Below are 19797 nucleotides of genomic sequence, written 5' to 3' on the forward strand. Positions count from 1 at the left end.
TATTTAATTACAATTTTTTTATTATATATATTTATTTTTAAATACTATACAACTTGTGAAACTATCATTTTCCAAAAAATAATCCGTTAAAGTAAGGGTACATCCGTTTCCAATATATATTTTTAAGAGATTTTGAAGTTGTTGCATGACTCTTTCTTTTTACACCTCCATACATTCTTCTGCCATCCCATCCCATATTAAATGTAAAAATACCGTTTTCTCTTTTTTTGTGCCACCTCCATACATAATCTAGAAGTTGTTTTTGGATCCGAAAGTTTTTGATATTTATAAAAGCCGAGACTATTTTTTGCATTTGAAATAAGCCTATGGATTATGTAATCTGGATATATTTCGGACTACATAATCCAGAAGCTAATTCTGGATTTAGAAAAAGACTTTCGGATTATGTAATCCAAAATATTAAAAAAAAGATATTTTTTGAATATAAAAAACATATGGGGTGACACAAGAAGGTATGAAGGTACAGAAAGAAGCAGCCTTGTTGCATTTTAATGCCCGTTTTTGGGTCCATACAGCAAGGCCCAGCACACATAAGCACGAAAAAACAATTTAATGATTATTGATTAATTAACTAAAAAATTTAAGCAAAATGAAAATTTGGGTTCGAGAATCACGTCAGAATACAACAAATGAAGGATCTGAGCCGCAATTACTAGAGCTGGACACAGAGGCCAAGAGGATTTTGTTTTTTTTTTTGTTTCTCAGTACATTCTAGATGTAAGGTGTTTTAATTTTTCCCATGATTGATTTGGAGTGTCTTGATAGTGTTCGATGAAATCCATAATCTTTCGTTTTCTCAGGCAAAAGCTGTTTGATGGAGGTGATTTTACAGGAGAAGGACGCAGGTAAGTGGGTTTACCGAGGCGAAGGAGCTGCTAATCTTGTTCTCGCGTACTCCGGATCATTTCCTACGTTTGTACGTTCCTCAATTCTTTGTTTTAATTGAGATGAATGATAATGGAAGCTTGATCGGTGGTACATTTGTAATGGTGTTGATGTTGCAGATTGGGAAAGTGATGCGCATTCGTAAGGCTTCGAGGAGTGGCGCGAATGCCATGACTATGAGGAGCCCCTCTGCCTTGACTGCGCATGAATGCCTGCTTTGGAAAGACGTTCATGAATTCATTTCATCGCCGGACAGTGAAATTGCAAGCCAAATATTTGTTCAACATGTTATGAAGCCATTGCTTGGTTCCAAATATGTTGATGCCGGGGTATGTGTTGTGTTGCACCAAATCCGTGTCCACAACATTCTATTGTGTTTGATTTTGTTATTGATAAATGTGTTATACTCAGCGGTTTTTGATACGTTAATTAATAGATCATCCATGCCACCTTTGTGTATAGCGTGGAAGAGCTTTTGTGAGATTGATGGTAGTGATTATGATCTCTGACTCTCACTTATCCTTTTTTTACTTTGTTTAGATGCTTGTGGGGGTGACGAGGGAATTTCTTGAATCGGTTGAAAAGAATGTTATCTATCAACGTCCTGCTTGGAGAGTTGATAATGCACGGGTCGACATGCATCGTGATTCTGTGCTTCTCTTGTCTGATCATTCACTCTTTACTCATGGTATTGAGGACTTGCTTCAGTTCAAAAATAATTGTTACCCTTTATGCATGTGAAACTGTGGAGTATGTAGTTGCTATGGACGTTATGTTTCTTTCACTTAACACTTTATAGCACCACCCTGAGAAATCATCCATCCAAACATACACCATGAGTACTTGCAATGCAAATCAAGATAGAAGTAAGGGAGGGCAGGTTTCATGGTTGAACGGGAGACATGCTACTAATCATTTGAGTATTCTATAATGATCCTTAATATACTTCCAACAAGAAAACCATAATTTCTAGCTCTTTCATCTTTGATGTTATCCCTTGTAATATAAATTTAGTAAACACATCCAAATTTCCTAACTTCTCAACGCATCTGCTGAGCATTTGAAAGTTCTGTCACAAGCTCTCTGTTTCATTTCAGGTAATCTAGGATCGAGCCCCTGCATATCTGTTGAGATAAAGGTATGCTCTTGATAGTGTCATACATTATTATTCTTTGTATCAAACTTTCCCCCCCTTCTCATTAGACAACAACTTAAAAACTTTAAAATTTTAAATTAAGTATCAAACTTGTTCTACCTTACTCTCTCTTTTGCTTGTTATTAACATTTTAAGTGTTGTTCTGAACAAGTAGCCCAAATGCGGATTTCTTCCTCTTTCAAGTTACATATCTGAAGAAACTGCTGTCAAAAGGACCATAACTCGCTTTCAAATGCACCAAGTTCTAAAATTGCAGCAAGGAGAGGTACCCCGAGCACAAAATTTTGCCTTTATTGGTGATTCTGTTGCTGGGTAGTGCATACTTCTTACAGTGGTGATATCATGTAGTCCAGTCAGTGTTTAATATGTTGTTCTGTTGATGAATGTTATTATTATTTCACTTAAACATATCTTATCTTTTTTAACCTTTAAATTTGAAACAGTTTTATCCAATATGTTTGCAGATATCTTTGCTAAGTGAATACAATCCACTTGATCTATTCTCTGGATCAAAGGAAAAAACTTTTAAAGCTATCAAGAATCTCTTCAGTTCACCTCAAAACAATTTCCGTGTATTTATGAACGGCTCTCTCATATTTGGGGGTCTGGGAGGTGGTGCTCAAAATACAAACATTTGTATTGCTAAAGCATTCGAAGATGCACTTAAGTCTGTCATTCGATCTGATGATGGTCTGCGTACAGAGAATTTGCTTACTCTTGTTACTGAGGCTGTGCAAAAATCGGGAGTCCTTGATCAGCTCCTGAAGGTTCAGAAGCTTGATAATGTTGACATAGAAGGAGTCATCCATGCATACTATGATATTACTCATCAACAGTGCATGATATGTAAACATCTGAGTGCAGAACAACTGAAAAGATATACCTCTTTGCATTCGGCTTCTTTGGATGAAAGTTTGAGAATTGTAAAGGACTATTTAATAGCAACAACTGCAAAAGATTGCAGCTTTATGATATGTTTTAGACCAAGGAAAGAGGGGGATTCTGGATCTGTATGCAGTAACGTGTATCTTCAGTCAACTAAGCAAACCTTTGACTTCAAGGTAGGCAGCCCTTAACATTTTTATTATTATTTATTTTGATAAGGTAGACAGTGCATTACATGATTCATTTGGTTGCTCTGCTGGTAGTTTGAAGGTCTCATTTGAGAATGATGTTGATTTTTTAGTGCAAAATAGAATAAAGAGTTTAAATACAGTGTAATGTTGGCTCATTTTAGAATGGATCAATGGTGAATGACAAAGTGATACAAATAAATAAATAATATATTAGAGACTAAATAATAAATATACTAATTTTAAAAAAACCAAATGGAAATCTATTAAATAAAACACTATAATTAAAAAAAAGTCTGAATTTTTTGGGTCTCTCTTTTCGTACTTGACACTTTCATTCTTATGCCTTCCTCGTATTCTACCAAATAAAGAATGCTGCTGAAAGAAAAGCAGCAAATTGAAAGATTTTATTTTCAAATGTTGCCAAGAGAAACTCACTAATCATTGTGAGAAATCAAACAAAACTTAGATCCGCAGGAGTGAAATGTTATGTTCAACCATTGATTTCATTTAGTGTTTCACTAAAAGCTTCCTTATAAAGCATATTACTAATAATTATAAATCCGTAGGGGCCAAATTATCCTCATAGATTATAAAAGACGGATAAAATAAACTACTGATTATAAATCACTCAAGAATATTGTTAAAGTCCTATGAAATGCAGAATTAGTAGACAAACTTTGGCTTATCTTTACCTTGTCACCACATATATGTGGCTGCGGAAAAAGTGGAAGAATTAGAATGAGATGGCAATGCAATAATTGAAACAGGAGAAAGGATTTGGGTTTGTTTGATTTTAGTTTTTTATTTAATGTTTTGAATTTAATCTTTTAAAATTATTATATTTAGTGTTTAATCCTTAATATGTCATTTATTTATTTTATTTTAATGTGGCACATCATAATTTACTGCGCTGGAATAAGTGGACATTCTATTGTATTTAAACTAAAAAAGTTGTTTGGCATAAACTTATGGCAAAAGGTATCTAAATTTACAAAAAGGTACAGAGGCTATAGAATGATATCTGTAATGCTTTACTGAATTCCTAACAGATGCTAAAGGAGAAAATCCTCATTCCTAAGGTTTCCCTGTTACAACTGAGAAGTTTTCAGTACTAACAAATCTGAATACTTCCCTAAGCATGACAACTTCAACTGCTCAACCACATCACTTTCTACAAATATTCTACTCACTTCGAGGCCTATCAAAAGGATAAATGTTGTAACTAACTAGGGTGCTTCTCAAAACTCAAAAGCACTGGAAGAAGCACCCTTACTGTCTTTAGTATTATTTTTTATTGAACTAAAATTTGTGTCTGCTATAATGAAGTACTAAAGCCTAAAGCACAGCAGTTCAAAATGGGACTTGATCGCACTCACGATTTCATGCCTTAAATTTTGAAACAAGTTTGAATTACTGCTTCCCTTAGCCACAATTATAATGATTCTATTATCTTTATCCTTATGAAACAATAACTATAATGCTTGTAACTTTTATATCTTATTTTAACTGCTTATTGATCTATATTATTTTATCTATATTAGGTGTATTTCATTGACTTGGATCTGAAGCGAATGAGTAAAATGGAAGAATATTATGAATTAGACAAGAAGATAGTGAGCTGCTACAAAGAAATGGTGAAAATGGACCGTGGAAGAGATTTACGAATTTGCAAGCATCACAAACTGCGTACTTAGATTTAGCAGTCTCTTTTATATAGGTAATACTTGAGATGATTGCGTTGGTAAGTATGAGCAATTTGTCAGTATTATTATTTATCCTTCAGAAGGTTTTTTGTATGCAAATCTTAATATAGTGGTTCAATGTGGCTTTATTTTCAATTTCTTTATGATAGACATGTTGCATTGGTTTATGAACTTTTATGTTATTACATATTATAATCCTAGCTCCTTTATTATTTCTAAAATGTCTATGTATGTTGGTCCTACACACACAGAAGCTCCGGATAATACTATTGAATTTATAAATCCATTTGGTCCAGATCATGTCGGTTTTGATTTGTACCTACTGGTAAAACTGGGAAAGTGATATATCAATATTTCTGTCCATTTTAAAGATATTGATAGAACTGAAATTTGATTTGTCTTTGTTTTTAAAATATGAATACACCGCTAAAATACTGGATGAAACACTTGTTAGTTGTAGCTGATCTTATGCTTCATTTCCACTTTCTTTGCTTGAAAGATACAAGGGCAGCGGTTAGGTTGGCCTCTGTACTGTGAAATTAACTGGTATAAATTTTAATCTGTATTCATTTTTAGGCTCTAAGTGGAAAATTGTAGTCTGTGCAGTAATGCAATGTAATGTTGTAAACAGTACTCAGAAAGTCTATTTTAGAGACGGTAGCTTCAGCTCAGTTCTGGTTTTTCTTTTGTTCAGCCTAGTTTGGCCGTGGCCTGACTGATGATCTGTGTGTGTCGGACATTGAGCTCATGAGCCATTTCAAGGTTTTTCCCTTCTCGCTCTTTTATTTGTTTCTTGTCTCTAGTTCCAGTAGTAGTACAAAGGAGGGACTTGTGTAGGTTGGATTCACAGAAGTCGTCATGCTTTCACCCGCATACTGACACATTCCAATCAAACGACAATTTCATTACCAATTTTGACCAGAATAAATTTTATTTTAAATTTATTTCAAGACAATATTTTAAATGCGCACTAAAGCACCACTATAGTCGCAGCGCGGCCCCTGACCACTACAAGGGTTGCCGTAATGAAGAAGTTTAGAGTAGCGGCTGTAGTAGACTAAATAGTGGTCACAGTGGCCCTATGTGTTGATTCCAAAAAGCCCCGTAAACAGAGACATTAGAGCTTTTTTGGGGGCTACTTTTGGGATCACAACCTCCAAAAATGAAAATTGCAGCTGTAATAGTTTTGAAAATGATAAAGAAAACTTGGATTTAGAAGATCATGTTGAAACAGAAATTTAAGGCTTTTTCGGGTGCTATTTCTGTTAGTATTTACTTGTTTGACATCCTTGACATTTTATTTATAATTATGAATGTCATTAATTTTGAGTTTTTTTTATTAATTAGAATTTATATGCAGATACACACACAGACTTTGTAAATTATGTAGAAACTTTCAAAATAGTTGTTACCCACTAGCTTGCTATAGCGTTTTTGGGCCCGGGTACACATTGCTATTTGGGATATGAAACATTGTTTCAAGACTTCATTACAAATTACAACTTTGTAGAGTACTCCTTATGGAATATTAATATATCATAAACCATGGATAGAACCATTTGTTTTTTTATATTAGAAACTCACCCCCTCTTAAATTAAATGTATGCATTTTGTTTTGCACTGATTACAAGGTATGTCTTTTGGGGAATGACATTTGGGGTATAGCATGAGTTTGATTGTCATATGTTGTGATTTGTGAATTGATGAGAATTTGGTCACTGAACCCAAGAATCTGGGTTGAACTGAATAATTGTTGTTTGTGGATATTAATTGGAGCTTGTTTTTGTGAATATTTAGTTTCTGCATTTTGTTCGCCCGCGAGGGTATAGGTTGGACACTATTCGATTACCATTTATTACTGGTTGTTTAGTTCCCTGTTAACATTTCCGCTGCCACTTTAGTTTTCAGCCTAACTTGTACAGTGGAACGTGATGAACAAGACGTAGCAAATCATGGTTTTTGTTTCTGCGGTGTTTTTCTTACATAGTAATTGTTGAGATATTTTTGAAGAAGTCTTATGTTACCGTTATGCTGTGCTAGTTATTAGGCATCAGTTATGTTGTTGTTCTAGTCTTTAGGAAATAAAAATCTGTTTAGTATTTTTCTGGTTGTTTCTATTTGTTTGGCTATCCCTACTGATGTATTGCCTATATGAAGGCGGTTGCTTGATGAATAAAGATAGATAAGTTCACAACAGTATTTTATTCTCTCCTTCATTTTATCTTAGTTTTAACAGTGGTATCAGAGCTTGAGTTACATATAATAGCAGCAGCTAACATTCAATGGCTTCCTCAGACAACTTCGTACAACTAGCTATTCCACGCTTCGATGGTCACTATGATCACTGGAGCATGCTTATGGAAAACATCTTGAGGTCCAAGGAGTATTGGAATGTTGTTGAATCTGGAGTAGCAGAACCAGCAACAGGAGCTACGAAAGCTTAGAAAACAAAATTTGAAGCCTTAAAATTGAAAGATGTTAAGGCTAAAAATTATCTGTTTCAAGCAATCGTTCATTCCATTTTGGAGACTATTCTTTGCAAAGAAACCTCCAAGCAAATTTGGGACTCCATGAAGAAGAAGTATCAAGGCAATATGAAGGCAAAAAAGGGTACAACTCCAAGGACTCCGAGTCTGAATTTGAGAATTTCGTATGAAGTTAGGAGAAGCAGTTGCAGATTTCTTTTCAAGAACTATGGCAATTGCAAACAAGATGAGGATCCATGGAGAGAAAATGCAGGATGTCACAATTGTTGAGAAAATTCTTCGATCAATGACACCGAAATTTAATTTTGTTGTCTGCTCTATCGAAGAATCGAAGGATATTGATGAACTCTCCATTGATGAATTGCAAAGTTCTTTGTTAGTTCATGAGAAGAAAATCAGCAGGATAAAGAAGAGCACGCGCTGAAGAACACGAAGGAGAGAATAAAACACTGCTGTGAACTTATCTATCTTTATTCATCAAGCAACAACCTTTATATAGGCAATACATCAGTAGGATAGCCAAACAAATAGAAACAACCAAAAAAATAGGAAACAAATTTTTATTTGCTAAAGACTAGAACAACAGCATAATTGATGCCTAATAACTAGCACAACATAACGGTAACATAAGACTTAAAAAATATCTCAACAAATCCTCTCTTAAACTGAAAGTTTTAAAAAACTATCAGTTTAACTATCATTCAAACAACAAACTCCTAATAAATTCCTTAACTTCTGAAATGCAGACAACTTCAACGGCTTGGTTAAAATGTCAGCAACTTGATCTTCACTCTTGCAGTAGAAAACTTCAATGACTTCATCTTTTGTGAGATCCCTTAAGAAATAAAACCTGACATCTATGTGTTTGGTCCTGCCATGAAACACGGGATTTTTGGAGAGTTTGATCGTTGATGTGTTGTCACAATAAATTGAAGTTGGTCCTCTTTGCTTGAACTGCAGCTCCTCAAGTATCCTTCTGAACCATATAGCTTGACATGCACAAGCTGTAGCAGCTACAAATTCTGCCTCAGTGGTTGATAAAGTGACAATAGATTTCTTTTTAGAAGACCAAGCAACAGCTCCTGAACCCAACATGAACACATAGCCCGAAGTACTTTTTATGTCATCTTTGTCTCGGGCATAATCACTATCAGTAAAACCACAAAAATCTTATTTGTCTCTTCTCTTGTAAAACACTCCGCAATCAATTGTTCGCTGCACGTAACGGAGAATTCGTTTGACAACTGCAAAGTGAATCTCCTTTGGGCATTCCATATACCTATTGACAAGGCTGACATAATACATTATGTCAGGTCTAGTAGTAGTCAAATACATCAGACTTCCCACGATTTGTTTGAACACTCTACTGTCCACTTTTCGCCCTTCTTCTGGATATTTCACAAGTTGAAGACCAACTTCAATTGGAGTTTCGACAAGATTACAGTTCTTCATTCCGAACCTGTCAAGAATTTCTCGAACATACTTTCTTTGAGTAATAAAAATACCAACAGCAGATTGCACTACTTCAGTGCCAAGAAAATAGTACATCATTCCAAGATTAGACATATCAAATTTAAGCATCATGGATTGCTTAAATTTTTCAAACATATCAACATCATTTCCAATATAAATCAAGTCATCTACATATAAGGACACAACAAGCATCTTTTCTCCTTCAACTTTAACAAACAGAGTATGCTCATATGGGCATTTAGAAAAACCTTCCTTCAAAAACTAGGCTTCAATGCGACTCTACCAAGCTCGTGGGGCTTGTTTAAGTTCGTATAAAGCCTTTTTCAACTGATACACTTTGAATTCATCTCCAACTTTAACATAACCAGGAGGTTGTTTGACAAATACCTGTTCTTTCAAGTCTCCGTGCAAGAAAGCCGACTTGACATCCAACTGGAAAATGGGCCACGAATTTTGTGTTGCCAATGCAATCAATAATCTGATTGTATCATGTCTTGCTACTGGAGCGAACACTTCTTCATAATCTACACCAAATTCTTGCTCGTAACCTTTTGCCACCAAGCGAGCTTTATACTTGTCCACCTCACCATTTTCTTTCAACTTGGTCTTGAAAATCCACTTCACATCGATTGTTTTCTGCCCTTTTGGAAGCTCAGTCAACTTCCATGTGTTATTTCTTTCAATAGCTGCAAGCTCTTCATTCATAGGTTTTCTCCATTTTGATTGCTTTACTGCTTCTTCAAAGGTTATAGGATCACAATTTGCAAAAAGAGCAAAATGAGCAGCTGGATCCTCAGATTGACCAATTCCCGTTACTTCATAATCATCCATCCGGTGAGACTTGAGTCACCACTTGTTCATTTTGAGTAGTGATTGGTTGCTGCAGCATCACTGTATTATGTTGATTTTCAGATTCATCTTGCCCATCAAAGTCTGCTGGAATTTGTCGTTGAGAACTAGATTCACTCCATGTCCAGAAACTTTCTTCGTTAAATATTACGTCTCGATTAATGACAATTTTCTTGGTGATAGGATTATGTAGTTTGTAAGCTTTGGAACAATCGCTAACACCAAGGAAAATGCATTTCTCACCTTTGTCATCAAGTTTTGTTCTTGTTTGTTTTGGAATACGGGCATAACAAATACATCCGAAAATTCTGAAATGATCAACATTAGGCTTTCGACCGTTCTAAGCTTCCTCCGTGTCATATTTTGAACAGAGAATGTAGGACTTCGATTCAAAATATGAATGCTCCAGTTAACAGCTTCAGGCCAGAAAGCTTTTGGAACACTGCTTCTTGTAAAGAGACTGCGCACCATATTCATTATAGTGCGATTTTTGCACTCACAGACACCGTTTTGTTGCGGCGTATAGGCTACTTTCAGTTGCCTTCTAATGCCATTGCTTTCACAAAAATTTGCAAATTCTTGTGAATTGTATTTCCCGCTTCGATCTGTGCGAAGTACTTTGATTTAGCTTCCTGCTTCTTTCTCAATCATAATTTTTAAGCTTTTGAAAGCTTCAAAAGCATCAGATTTGACCTGCAAAATATAGACCCATGTCTTCTGACTAAAATCATCAATGAAGGTAATTATGTATCTTTGACCTCCATTTGAAGATGGATTAATTGGGCAGCAAAGATCATAATGCACCAACTCCAACACATTTTTGGCTCTCCATGATTTTCCCTTAGGAAATTGATTACGTTGTTGCTTGCCAACCGCACATTCCTCACATACTTGAGAATGAGTTTCAACTTGAGGGAGACCACTGACCATATTCTTCCGTTGCAAAGTGCTTAAGCCACCCAAACTCAAGTGGCCATAACGAAAATGCCATAACCACAATGTATCTGGTACGTTGGCTGAGAAGCAGGAAGAACTCAAACTCTGCACCTGAAGTGGAAACGTACGATTTGCTGTCATGCTAACTTGAGCAATCAAACCCAGCCTTGAATCTTCAATTCAACATAATCCATTTTTAATGGATATCTCATAACCCTTTCCCTATAGCTGACCAATACTAAGTAAATTGGTCTTTAGATTTGGAACATAAAACACATTAGAAATTGTGTGAAAAGAGTTATCTTTGGCATGTAAAGTGACATTGCCTTTTCCCATGACAGATACAACAGAGTTATCACCGAACTTGACGGTATTGCAAAAGCTTTCATCCAATTCAAAAAATGCCTTCTTGTCTCCACAGATGTGGTTGCTACACCCGGTGTCCAAATACCACATATTTTGTCGAGTTTCTTCACTTGCATAACACACCATCAAGAGAGAAACTTCTTCCTTCTTTGCAAAGTTAGATACTTCTGCACTTTGACCATACCTATGGCAGCGATAACACTCAACATTTGATTTGTCTACTGACTTTGGTCTTTGAGTTGTTGAGTCATGTCCTCCACGTCCCCTTCCTCTTCCTTGAAACTGATTATCATTCTGCTGATGGTACTATTGATTACCTCGACTATAGCTTCCTCTCCCCCTACTCCGACCTTGGCCTCTGACTCGACCTCCACTTGTTTTAAAGGGAGGATTATCTGTGGTTGCTTTCAGCACGTGCTCTTCTTTATCATGTTGGATGATTTTCTTCTTATGAACTAACAAAGAACTTTGCAATTCATCAATGGAGAGTTCATCAATATCCTTCGATTCTTCGATAAAGCAGACAACAAAATTATTTCGGTGTCATTGATCGAAGAATTTTCTCAACAATTGTGACATCCTGCATTTTCTCTCCATGGATCCACATCTTGTTTGCAATTGCCATAGTTCTTGAAAAGAAATATGCAACTGCTTCTCCTGACTTCATACGCAAATTCATCAATGGAGAGACAATTCTTGAGATGATTTTCTTCTTATGAACTAACAAAGAACTTTGCAATTCATCAATGGAGAGTTCATCAATATCCTTCGATTCTTCGATAAAGCAGACAACAAAATTATTTCGGTGTCATTGATCGAAGAATTTTCTCAACAATTGTGACATCCTGCATTTTCTCTCCATGGATCCACATCTTGTTTGCAATTGCCATAGTTCTTGAAAAGAAATATGCAACTGCTTCTCCTGACTTCATACGCAAATTCTCAAATTCAATTCGAAGTCCTTGGAGTTGTACCCTTTTTGCCTTCACATTGCCTTGATACTTCTTCATGGAGTCCCAAATTTGCTTGGAGGTTTCTCTGCAAAGAATAGTCTCCAAAATGATGCTGATATGTTTGAAAAATTTAAGCAATCCATGATGTTTGAATTTGATATGTCTGATATTGGAATGATGCACTATTTTGTTGGCATTGAAGTAGTGCAATCTGTTGTTGGTATTTTTATTACTCAAAGAAAGTATGCTCGAGAAATTCTTGACAGGTTCGAAATTAAGAACTGTAATCTTGTCGAAACTCCAACTGAAGTTGGTCTTCAACTTTTGAAATATCCAAAAGACGGGCGGAAAGTGGACATCAGAGTGTTCAAATAAATCGTGGGAAGTCTGATGTGTTTGACTACTACTAGACCTGACACAATGTATTATGTCAGCCTTGTCAGTAGGTATATGGAATGCCCAAAGAAGATTCATTTTGCAGCTGCCAAACGAATTCTCCGTTACGTGCAGAGAACAATTGATTGTTGATTTACAAGAGAGGACACAAATAAGATTTTTGTGGTTTTACTGATAGTGATTATGCCCGAGACAAAGATGACATAAAAAGTACTTCGGGCTATGTGTTCATGTTGGGTTTAGGAGCTGTTGCTTGGTCTTCTAAAAAGCAATCTATTGTCACTTTATCAACCACTCAGGCAGAATTTGTAGCTACTACAGCTTGTGCCTGTCAAGCTATATGGTTCAGAAGGATACTTGAGGAGTTGCAGTTCAAGCAAAGAGGACCAACTGCAATTTATTGTGACAACATATCAACGATCAAACTCTCCAAAAATCCCGTATTTCATGACGTGAGCAAACACATAGATGTCAGGTTTTATTTCTTAAGGGATCTCACAAAAGATGAAGTCATTGAAGTTCTCTACTGCAAGAGTGAAAATCAAGTTGCTGACATTTTAACCAAGCCGTTGAAGTTGTCTGCATTTCAAAAGTTAAGGAATTTATTAGGAGTTTGTTATTTGAATGATAGTTAAACTAATAGTTGTTGAAAACTTTCAGTTTAAGGGAGGATTTGTTGAGATATTTTTGAAGAAGTCTTATGTTACCGTTATGGTCTGCTAGTTATTAGACATCAGTTGTGCTGTTGTTATAGTCTTTGGGAAATAAAAATCTGTTTCTTATTTTTCTATTTGTTTGAGTATCCTTACTGATGTATTGCCTATATAAAGATTGTTGCTTGATGAATAAAGATAAATAAGTTCACAAGAGTATTTTATTCTCCTTCATTTTATCTTAGTTTTAACTGTAATTAGAAATTCCCAAATGGTGTCTAATTTTCATGTTATGGATGGCTTGTACCCCCACTTTCGCACTGTAGCACTCTTGTTTTGTGAAAATTATGTCTACACTTCTGAAATCATTTATCCCTAATTACACGCTGAAGTACTATTTACGATTTGCTCCTTTTGGTTTAGACTTTCTGCTTTTTTGTTAGAAAGTACCAACATATCTGACGGGCTTATGTACTGCAGAAATCTAGCGTCTGTAGAACTGCTCCGTTCAAGGGGCAGGAAAAACAAACTTGTAAAAGCATTACTACCATTGCCCTCAACTGGTACGAAATCATGGGGACTATGATTGAAGAAGCCCAATGCAATGAGGATCATCAAGGTCAGAAAGTTATCAGGAATTGAGTACAAGCGTTCTCAGGTAAAAGATGATGAATGAGATAAAAGTTCTATCATGTCAGAGATGCGATGTAATATAGTTACTGTTTCGTTATCTAATTAACTTCGAAAATTTACGTTAAAGGAGTAATTTGTGAGTTATAACGAAAATACATGAAATCGAGTCAAACACTTTGCATAAATAAGGATGAAATTGTGTGATGTTGGAACACTTTTAATTAATATTTTCATTTAAGTCATGATAAGAGAGAAAGATTTTAGTGTGCTGGATTTACATGAAAGTTGTGACACCCTCTTAGGATTTGAGTTTCTTGGATCAATGAAGTAGCGATATCATCATACGAATTTTCTTGAATTAATGAAATAGTGCTATCATCACATTTGAATTCAGGTTTCAATTTGAAATTATTTAAGTTGAAGTTGTGGAAACATCTAACAACTTTAGTTTCAGTATTTTTTATTTTTTGAGAAAAATTTGGTAGAGGTCCATTATAATTACCTGATAAGACTGAATAATTTTTTACATACAGGTTTTGTATTATATTTTTATATTATATGAATTTAAAATAAAGAAACAAGTGTAGGAGCATAAAAGAAATTGTAGATTAAAGAATTTATATATATATATATATATATATATATATATATATATATATAAAGGATAGTAAATGAACTTCAATTTTGATATTTATATACATGAAAATAATTTTCTTATTTAATGAAATTAATAATGGTTGATTGTGTGTGTTTTAAAGTTTGAAAAAATAAATGATTAAACAGTATAGTAAAACAGTTAAGTAAAAAAATGAAAAAAAATGTTAATAATTGTTGTTTTTTTTAATTAATAATCGTGAAAACAACATGTTGATTTTCTGGAATCAAACTAAAAACAATTTTCTATTTGGTTGAAGAGATTTTTAATTGATTAATTCTTCATAGTTTTTCACTCTACCTTCAATACTTGCAAAAATATTTTAAAAACAATTCAACCCCCTCTTGTTTAAGACCTTTAATTCTAACACTGTTTTCTTCTCTTGCATCACGGCACAACATAATCCCTGATGTGAAGCATCATAGTAAACCTCAAAAGGTTTTCCTATATCAGAAATCACTAACACTGGAGCATTAGTAAACCCTTTCTTACACTCGATGAAACTTTGATCACATTTGTCAGTCCAAGAAAAGAAAATTGATCTTTACGAGTTAGTTGTGTCAAGGTGCTACTACCATGAAACAATATGCAACAATCCTCCGATATTAGCCAGCTAGACTCATAAAACTTCTTATTTTTGAGATTGTCTTAAGGCGTTCCCCTTGAAGCACTACCTCCACCTTGGCTAGAGCCACTGAGATCCCCTGAGCTGATATCACATACTCTAAGAAGTTAAATTCCTTCGTCCAGAACTCACACTCAGAGAACTTAGCATATAAATGCTTCTCCCTCGTAATCCTCAACACTATCTTCAAATGCTCTTCATGTTCTTCCTTGGTCTTTGAATGTATGTTGTCTATAAAGACTACAACAAACTTATCCAAGAAAGGGCGAAAAATTCTATTCAAGTAATCCATGAACAAAGCTAGAGCACTTTTTTACTCCAAACGGCATAACCACCTATTCATATTGTCCATAACGAGACCTAAAGGCTGTCTTCTGAACATCTTCAGCCTTTACCAAAATCTGGTGGTATCCAAATCTCAGATCAATCTTTGAGAACACTGAGGCTCCATGTAATTGATCTATCATGTCATCAATTTCTGGGCAGAGGATACTTGTTCTTGATGGTCAACTTATTCCACTGTCTGTAATCTACACACAACCGAGACCCTCCATCTTTATTTTTAACTAGAAGCACTGGAGCCCCCCATGGAGATACATTGGGCCTGATGAACTGTTTCTCCAACAAATCCTTAACTTGCTTTTTCAATTCAATCAACTCGGTTGGAGCCATTCTATAAGGTCCCATTGACATTGGTCCAACTCCAGGTACTAGATCAATGGAGAATTCCACTTCTCTCTTAGGATACATCCACGAATTCCTTCACCACAAGTATACTACTCATCTCATCTTCATTCTTAACTCCTATCTGAGTTAAGATTATAAAACAACTTGATCTTTCCTTCAATTCAGACCATACTTATTGAGTAGACATAGATTCTGACTCATGGGAATTTGGAAACACTATCTTCTATTGAGCACAACCTTTGAGAAAGTGATTGGCAGATAGCCAATCCATCTGTAGAATTCAAATTCATCACCTACATGCTTAACATAAAGGAGTGTGTCAATTTTGAATCATACAATGCTTTCAAATGCATATAAATTAAACAACATCCAATCTGCATGAAAATTTTGTTCCTATCCAAGTAATTTCTCTGTTTGCTACCTTTCAACAGTTTTCTTTGTTTAACTAAAACATAAGCACAACTAAGATGTCTCATCTTTCCTCTTTACTAATGTCATTGATACTTCTAAGGATGACAAAATCAACTTGTAAACTTCTTTCTCCACCAAATCTCAATTTTCCTTTTAAGTTTTGTTGTTTAGTTAGAGTCATCTTATACTGCATTATCGACACTAACATCTTCCAAGCTCCGAATGATAGAAGAAAATTCCTACTTTCATCTTGAAAATTAACTTTGTTACTCTCTATGGAAGCACATGCTTAAATCTTTAATCCTTCCACATACTATTTATTTACTCTTCATAATTTATATCTATTTGAAACTTTATCATGACACAACTAAATCTAACTTGCAACTTGTTCCGCACTAGTTGAGTAACTATCCTTTCTATATTCCAGAGATTTGGAAACTATTGGTTTTTATTCCTCAAGCTACAAGAATGAAATGGATAAAGAATTAATTCATTCAGAAGATAAAATCTAGATCTTTCAAAGTAAGCGTCTCAAATTCATCTAAAATTTGAGTCTATTAACAAAATCATAACACATAATATAAAGTATTACACCAAAATACTTATTGGTGTAAAACTGTTAATTTAAAAGACAATTTCCAATTAAATACACAAACACTTAATAAAATGAAATATATCACACAAGAATTAAATATATGCTCAACATCAAACTTTTAGAATTAAGATAGAGAATCATCTTGATTCAGTTATGAATGTGCACCCTCACCACTTTATCAAGATCCTTTCATTCTTAATACTAAAATTTTCATTTATAACACACCTTTAACTCAAGCACTAACAAGATTTGAAAAAACATTCTTCAAACATACAATCTAAAGAACACACAATCCACCCCATAACACTTAGGTCACCTAAGGTTCGACCTGCTCTGATACCAAATGTAACATCCCTATATTTTCCCACGTCTAATAACCATAATTTGTATGAAATATTAAAATAAATATATAAACATAAAACAAATATGTTTACAACTCTTTCATATAATGTTTCAAAACATATCTCTCTTCATAAGACTTTAAATATTTACATAAAATTAAAACAAATATTCAAAAGAAAATAAAATACTTTCATCATCCAGCTTCTCACTAAGGAGTTTTATCACATGTAACATTATTTGCCCCCGTGTAAATACACGATCATCAGAGATTAAAGAAAACAACCACAAAACAAAGCAAAGGGTAAGCTAACTATTTTTAAAACTTATAATATAAATATAACTTTAAACATCCACATAAAGCCATCAATTCTCATCCATTTCACATAACCATCAAGTGTCTATCAAAAATTCACAATTCATCTTTCTCATGTCAGACTTCTACTGATTCACAACACATAGACACTTGACTCTACTTCCGAAAGACTTATGTGTTGAAATTAGAATCGTGATCACCCCTTCACATCATTGCACACTTTATTTAACACATCAATACACCATTCAATCACAACATATTTTAAACTTTCTAAACAATCCAAACATATCTCAAAATTCACTAAAAATAATAATTGATAAGTGCCTTATTTCAGTAATATTTCATATTAAAATATAGGCACTTATGAGTATTAATTGTTAAAATGCATGTAAAATAATCCCTAATTTGTGAATTTATACCTTTTTACATATTTTATGATCTTTATTTGAATAAGAACATTTTATTCCCAAATTTGGTGTTAATTTCAAGTTTTTAGGAAGAATGGAGATGATTGGGTTAAAGAATACTAATATAAGCTAAAAGGAGAAAGTTGAAAGGCCCATGAACGCACAAAATGTCCAACCCAGCAGCAGAGCAACTCGCTCAAGCGAGCCCATTCTGGCTCGAGTGAGAATGCTCCAGTGGCAGTGTTAAAAATTGACGCTATTCTCGTTCAAGCAAGCTATATCTCGCTTGAGCGAGTAAGCATCAGAAACATTGAGTCATTTTATATTTTAATCAACAAGCTCATCAGCGCGACGCAAGAAGTCACTTAACCCTAGAAAATTCAGTTAAATAGGGGGCTTGAGACTTTACCCCAGTGTGCAAGATTGAGAGGAAAACACCATTGAGTGACTTGTAACCCAATTGGGAGAATAAAAGGTGTTAGAAGATGTGTGGCTAATTTTACCCTTTGGGATTGGAAGTAATCTGTTTAAACTCTTATATATTGAGGTGATATCTTAACATAATATTCAGTTCTTGATTGATTATTGGTATTATTTTTTTGCTTCTAATTCTTGATCTAGAATCTTAAATTTGACTGAAAAGAATTTTTAGGGTTTTGACCTAAATAATAATACTTAACAAAGTGCTAGGAATAGACTTAAAATGTTAATTGCTATCAACGTCTAATCTTAAAAGATAAGTTGTTTTTATAAATATGCAATGAATCAATATTTAGGAAGCATCTTAATAATTTTATATGTGAGGAGTTGATATAAATTATTTTTATACGGGCATCAATATCAATCAAAGGACACAATATTGTCATGTTAATCAAAATACAAAAGAGTGAGAAAGATGAAACTCAATCCCTATTTTTCCATTTGAAGCAACAAACTTTTTGACTTGTTTTCTTTTTAATTCTTGCTATCATAACAACTCTCAACAAACTTTTATTATTCTGTTTATTATTTTGCAAAGTTTTACTTAAATATTCAACTGTTCCTTGTGGGTTCGATATCCGTCCTTAAAGACAAATTATTACTTTTGACAAGGCGGTGCACTTGTCGTAAAAAATAATTAAGTTCCTTTAATCATATTTTTAAATAAAATTTAGAATTTTCACTTAAAAACAATATGCAATAATAAACTAGGTTTTCAAAAGCAAAAATAAAAATTTTAAGTTTTTTTTTACAGAGGGTCTAGCTTGAGCGAGAATGGGTCTCGCCCGAGCAAAAATTTTCTCGTTTGAGAGAGATTCAACCCCAGAGCACCCAAAATTTCATCTTAGGCCTCATTTGAGCGAGATTCCTTCTCGCTTGAGCGAGAATAGACCTGAGAGCACCCCATCTTTCCATTTTATTCTCGCTTGAGCGAGATATGCAAAGAAATCTGCATAATCTTATTATATTCCTAAATCAATTGTCATTCAACTCATAATTTTAATAATCTACACATTAAAAATGACAATTCTTACTCATGCTTTCTAAATCAAACATCATCTAAAGTCAAACAACCAATTCTCATCACACATCACATTTTAAGTAATTCAACAAACTATACAAATACAACTCAACTCCTTTATATTACCATTCAACCACTTTCAATTCTCAATCACAACACTTTCATCAACTTATTCACTTTAAAAACCACTATATAATATTCAAAATCAACCCTTTCATTCAATATATTACTTTAAAAGAAACAATCCTGCAAGAAAATTTTAGATTGGTGACCACGTCACTCCCATATTCATATCTTCTAGCCTAAGGTTCTATTGAAAATTTAAAACTAACTTCCCTTACCTAAACTTGAGCAGATGCTCACTAAGAGCTCCAAACTAGCAAAACTTCAAGGGTAGCCTAATTTGCACCGCAGAGTCCTAATAAAAAAAATCTAACTATACCACTAGGACCCTGAGCTAACAGAGACTACTTCTGAAGATAAAAGCATCACATGAAAGCTTAAACTAAAGACAAACCTAATCAGGTCAAAACTAACTCAAAGAAAAAGGAGTCAAGAATGAACTTACTCTATTTGAGATTTTAATCAGGCAATCTTGTAGAGTTCACTACCAGGAGTCCAATGGTAGACTTCGATTGTCAAACTGATAAGTGAGGAGGTCAGAATCTTAGCGAG

At 34.3% G+C, this 19797-nt stretch overlaps 1 protein-coding gene across 12 annotated transcripts; it reads left to right on the forward strand.

The window, feature by feature from the left end:
* Positions 1-596: 596 nt before the first annotated feature.
* LOC137820752 (inositol-pentakisphosphate 2-kinase) lies at positions 597-13861 on the forward strand. 12 transcript variants are annotated; one of them, XR_016515396.1, is made up of 10 exons: positions 604-738; positions 822-937; positions 1026-1235; positions 1447-1594; positions 2004-2044; positions 2217-2414; positions 2527-3123; positions 4680-4879; positions 5536-5603; positions 13434-13861. XR_016515396.1 is itself a non-coding variant. In XM_068624991.2 (9 exons), exons 2-8 carry the CDS (start codon positions 836-838, stop codon positions 4830-4832), a joined length of 1362 nt encoding a protein of 453 aa, XP_068481092.2. In that variant the 5' UTR covers positions 597-738; positions 822-835; the 3' UTR covers positions 4833-4855; positions 13434-13861. The 12 variants fall into 12 exon arrangements, 4 of the variants coding, with proteins under 4 accessions (XP_068481092.2, XP_068481093.2, XP_090150987.1 ...); XR_016515395.1 differs by having other exon boundaries at positions 4680-4855; XR_016515394.1 differs by having other exon boundaries at positions 2217-2374.
* Positions 13862-19797: the final 5936 nt, after the last annotated feature.

Source organism: Phaseolus vulgaris, chromosome 9 (assembly GCF_051622355.1).
Source record: "Phaseolus vulgaris cultivar YP4 chromosome 9, ASM5162235v1, whole genome shotgun sequence".
NCBI classification, from domain to species: Eukaryota; Viridiplantae; Streptophyta; class Magnoliopsida; order Fabales; family Fabaceae; genus Phaseolus; species Phaseolus vulgaris.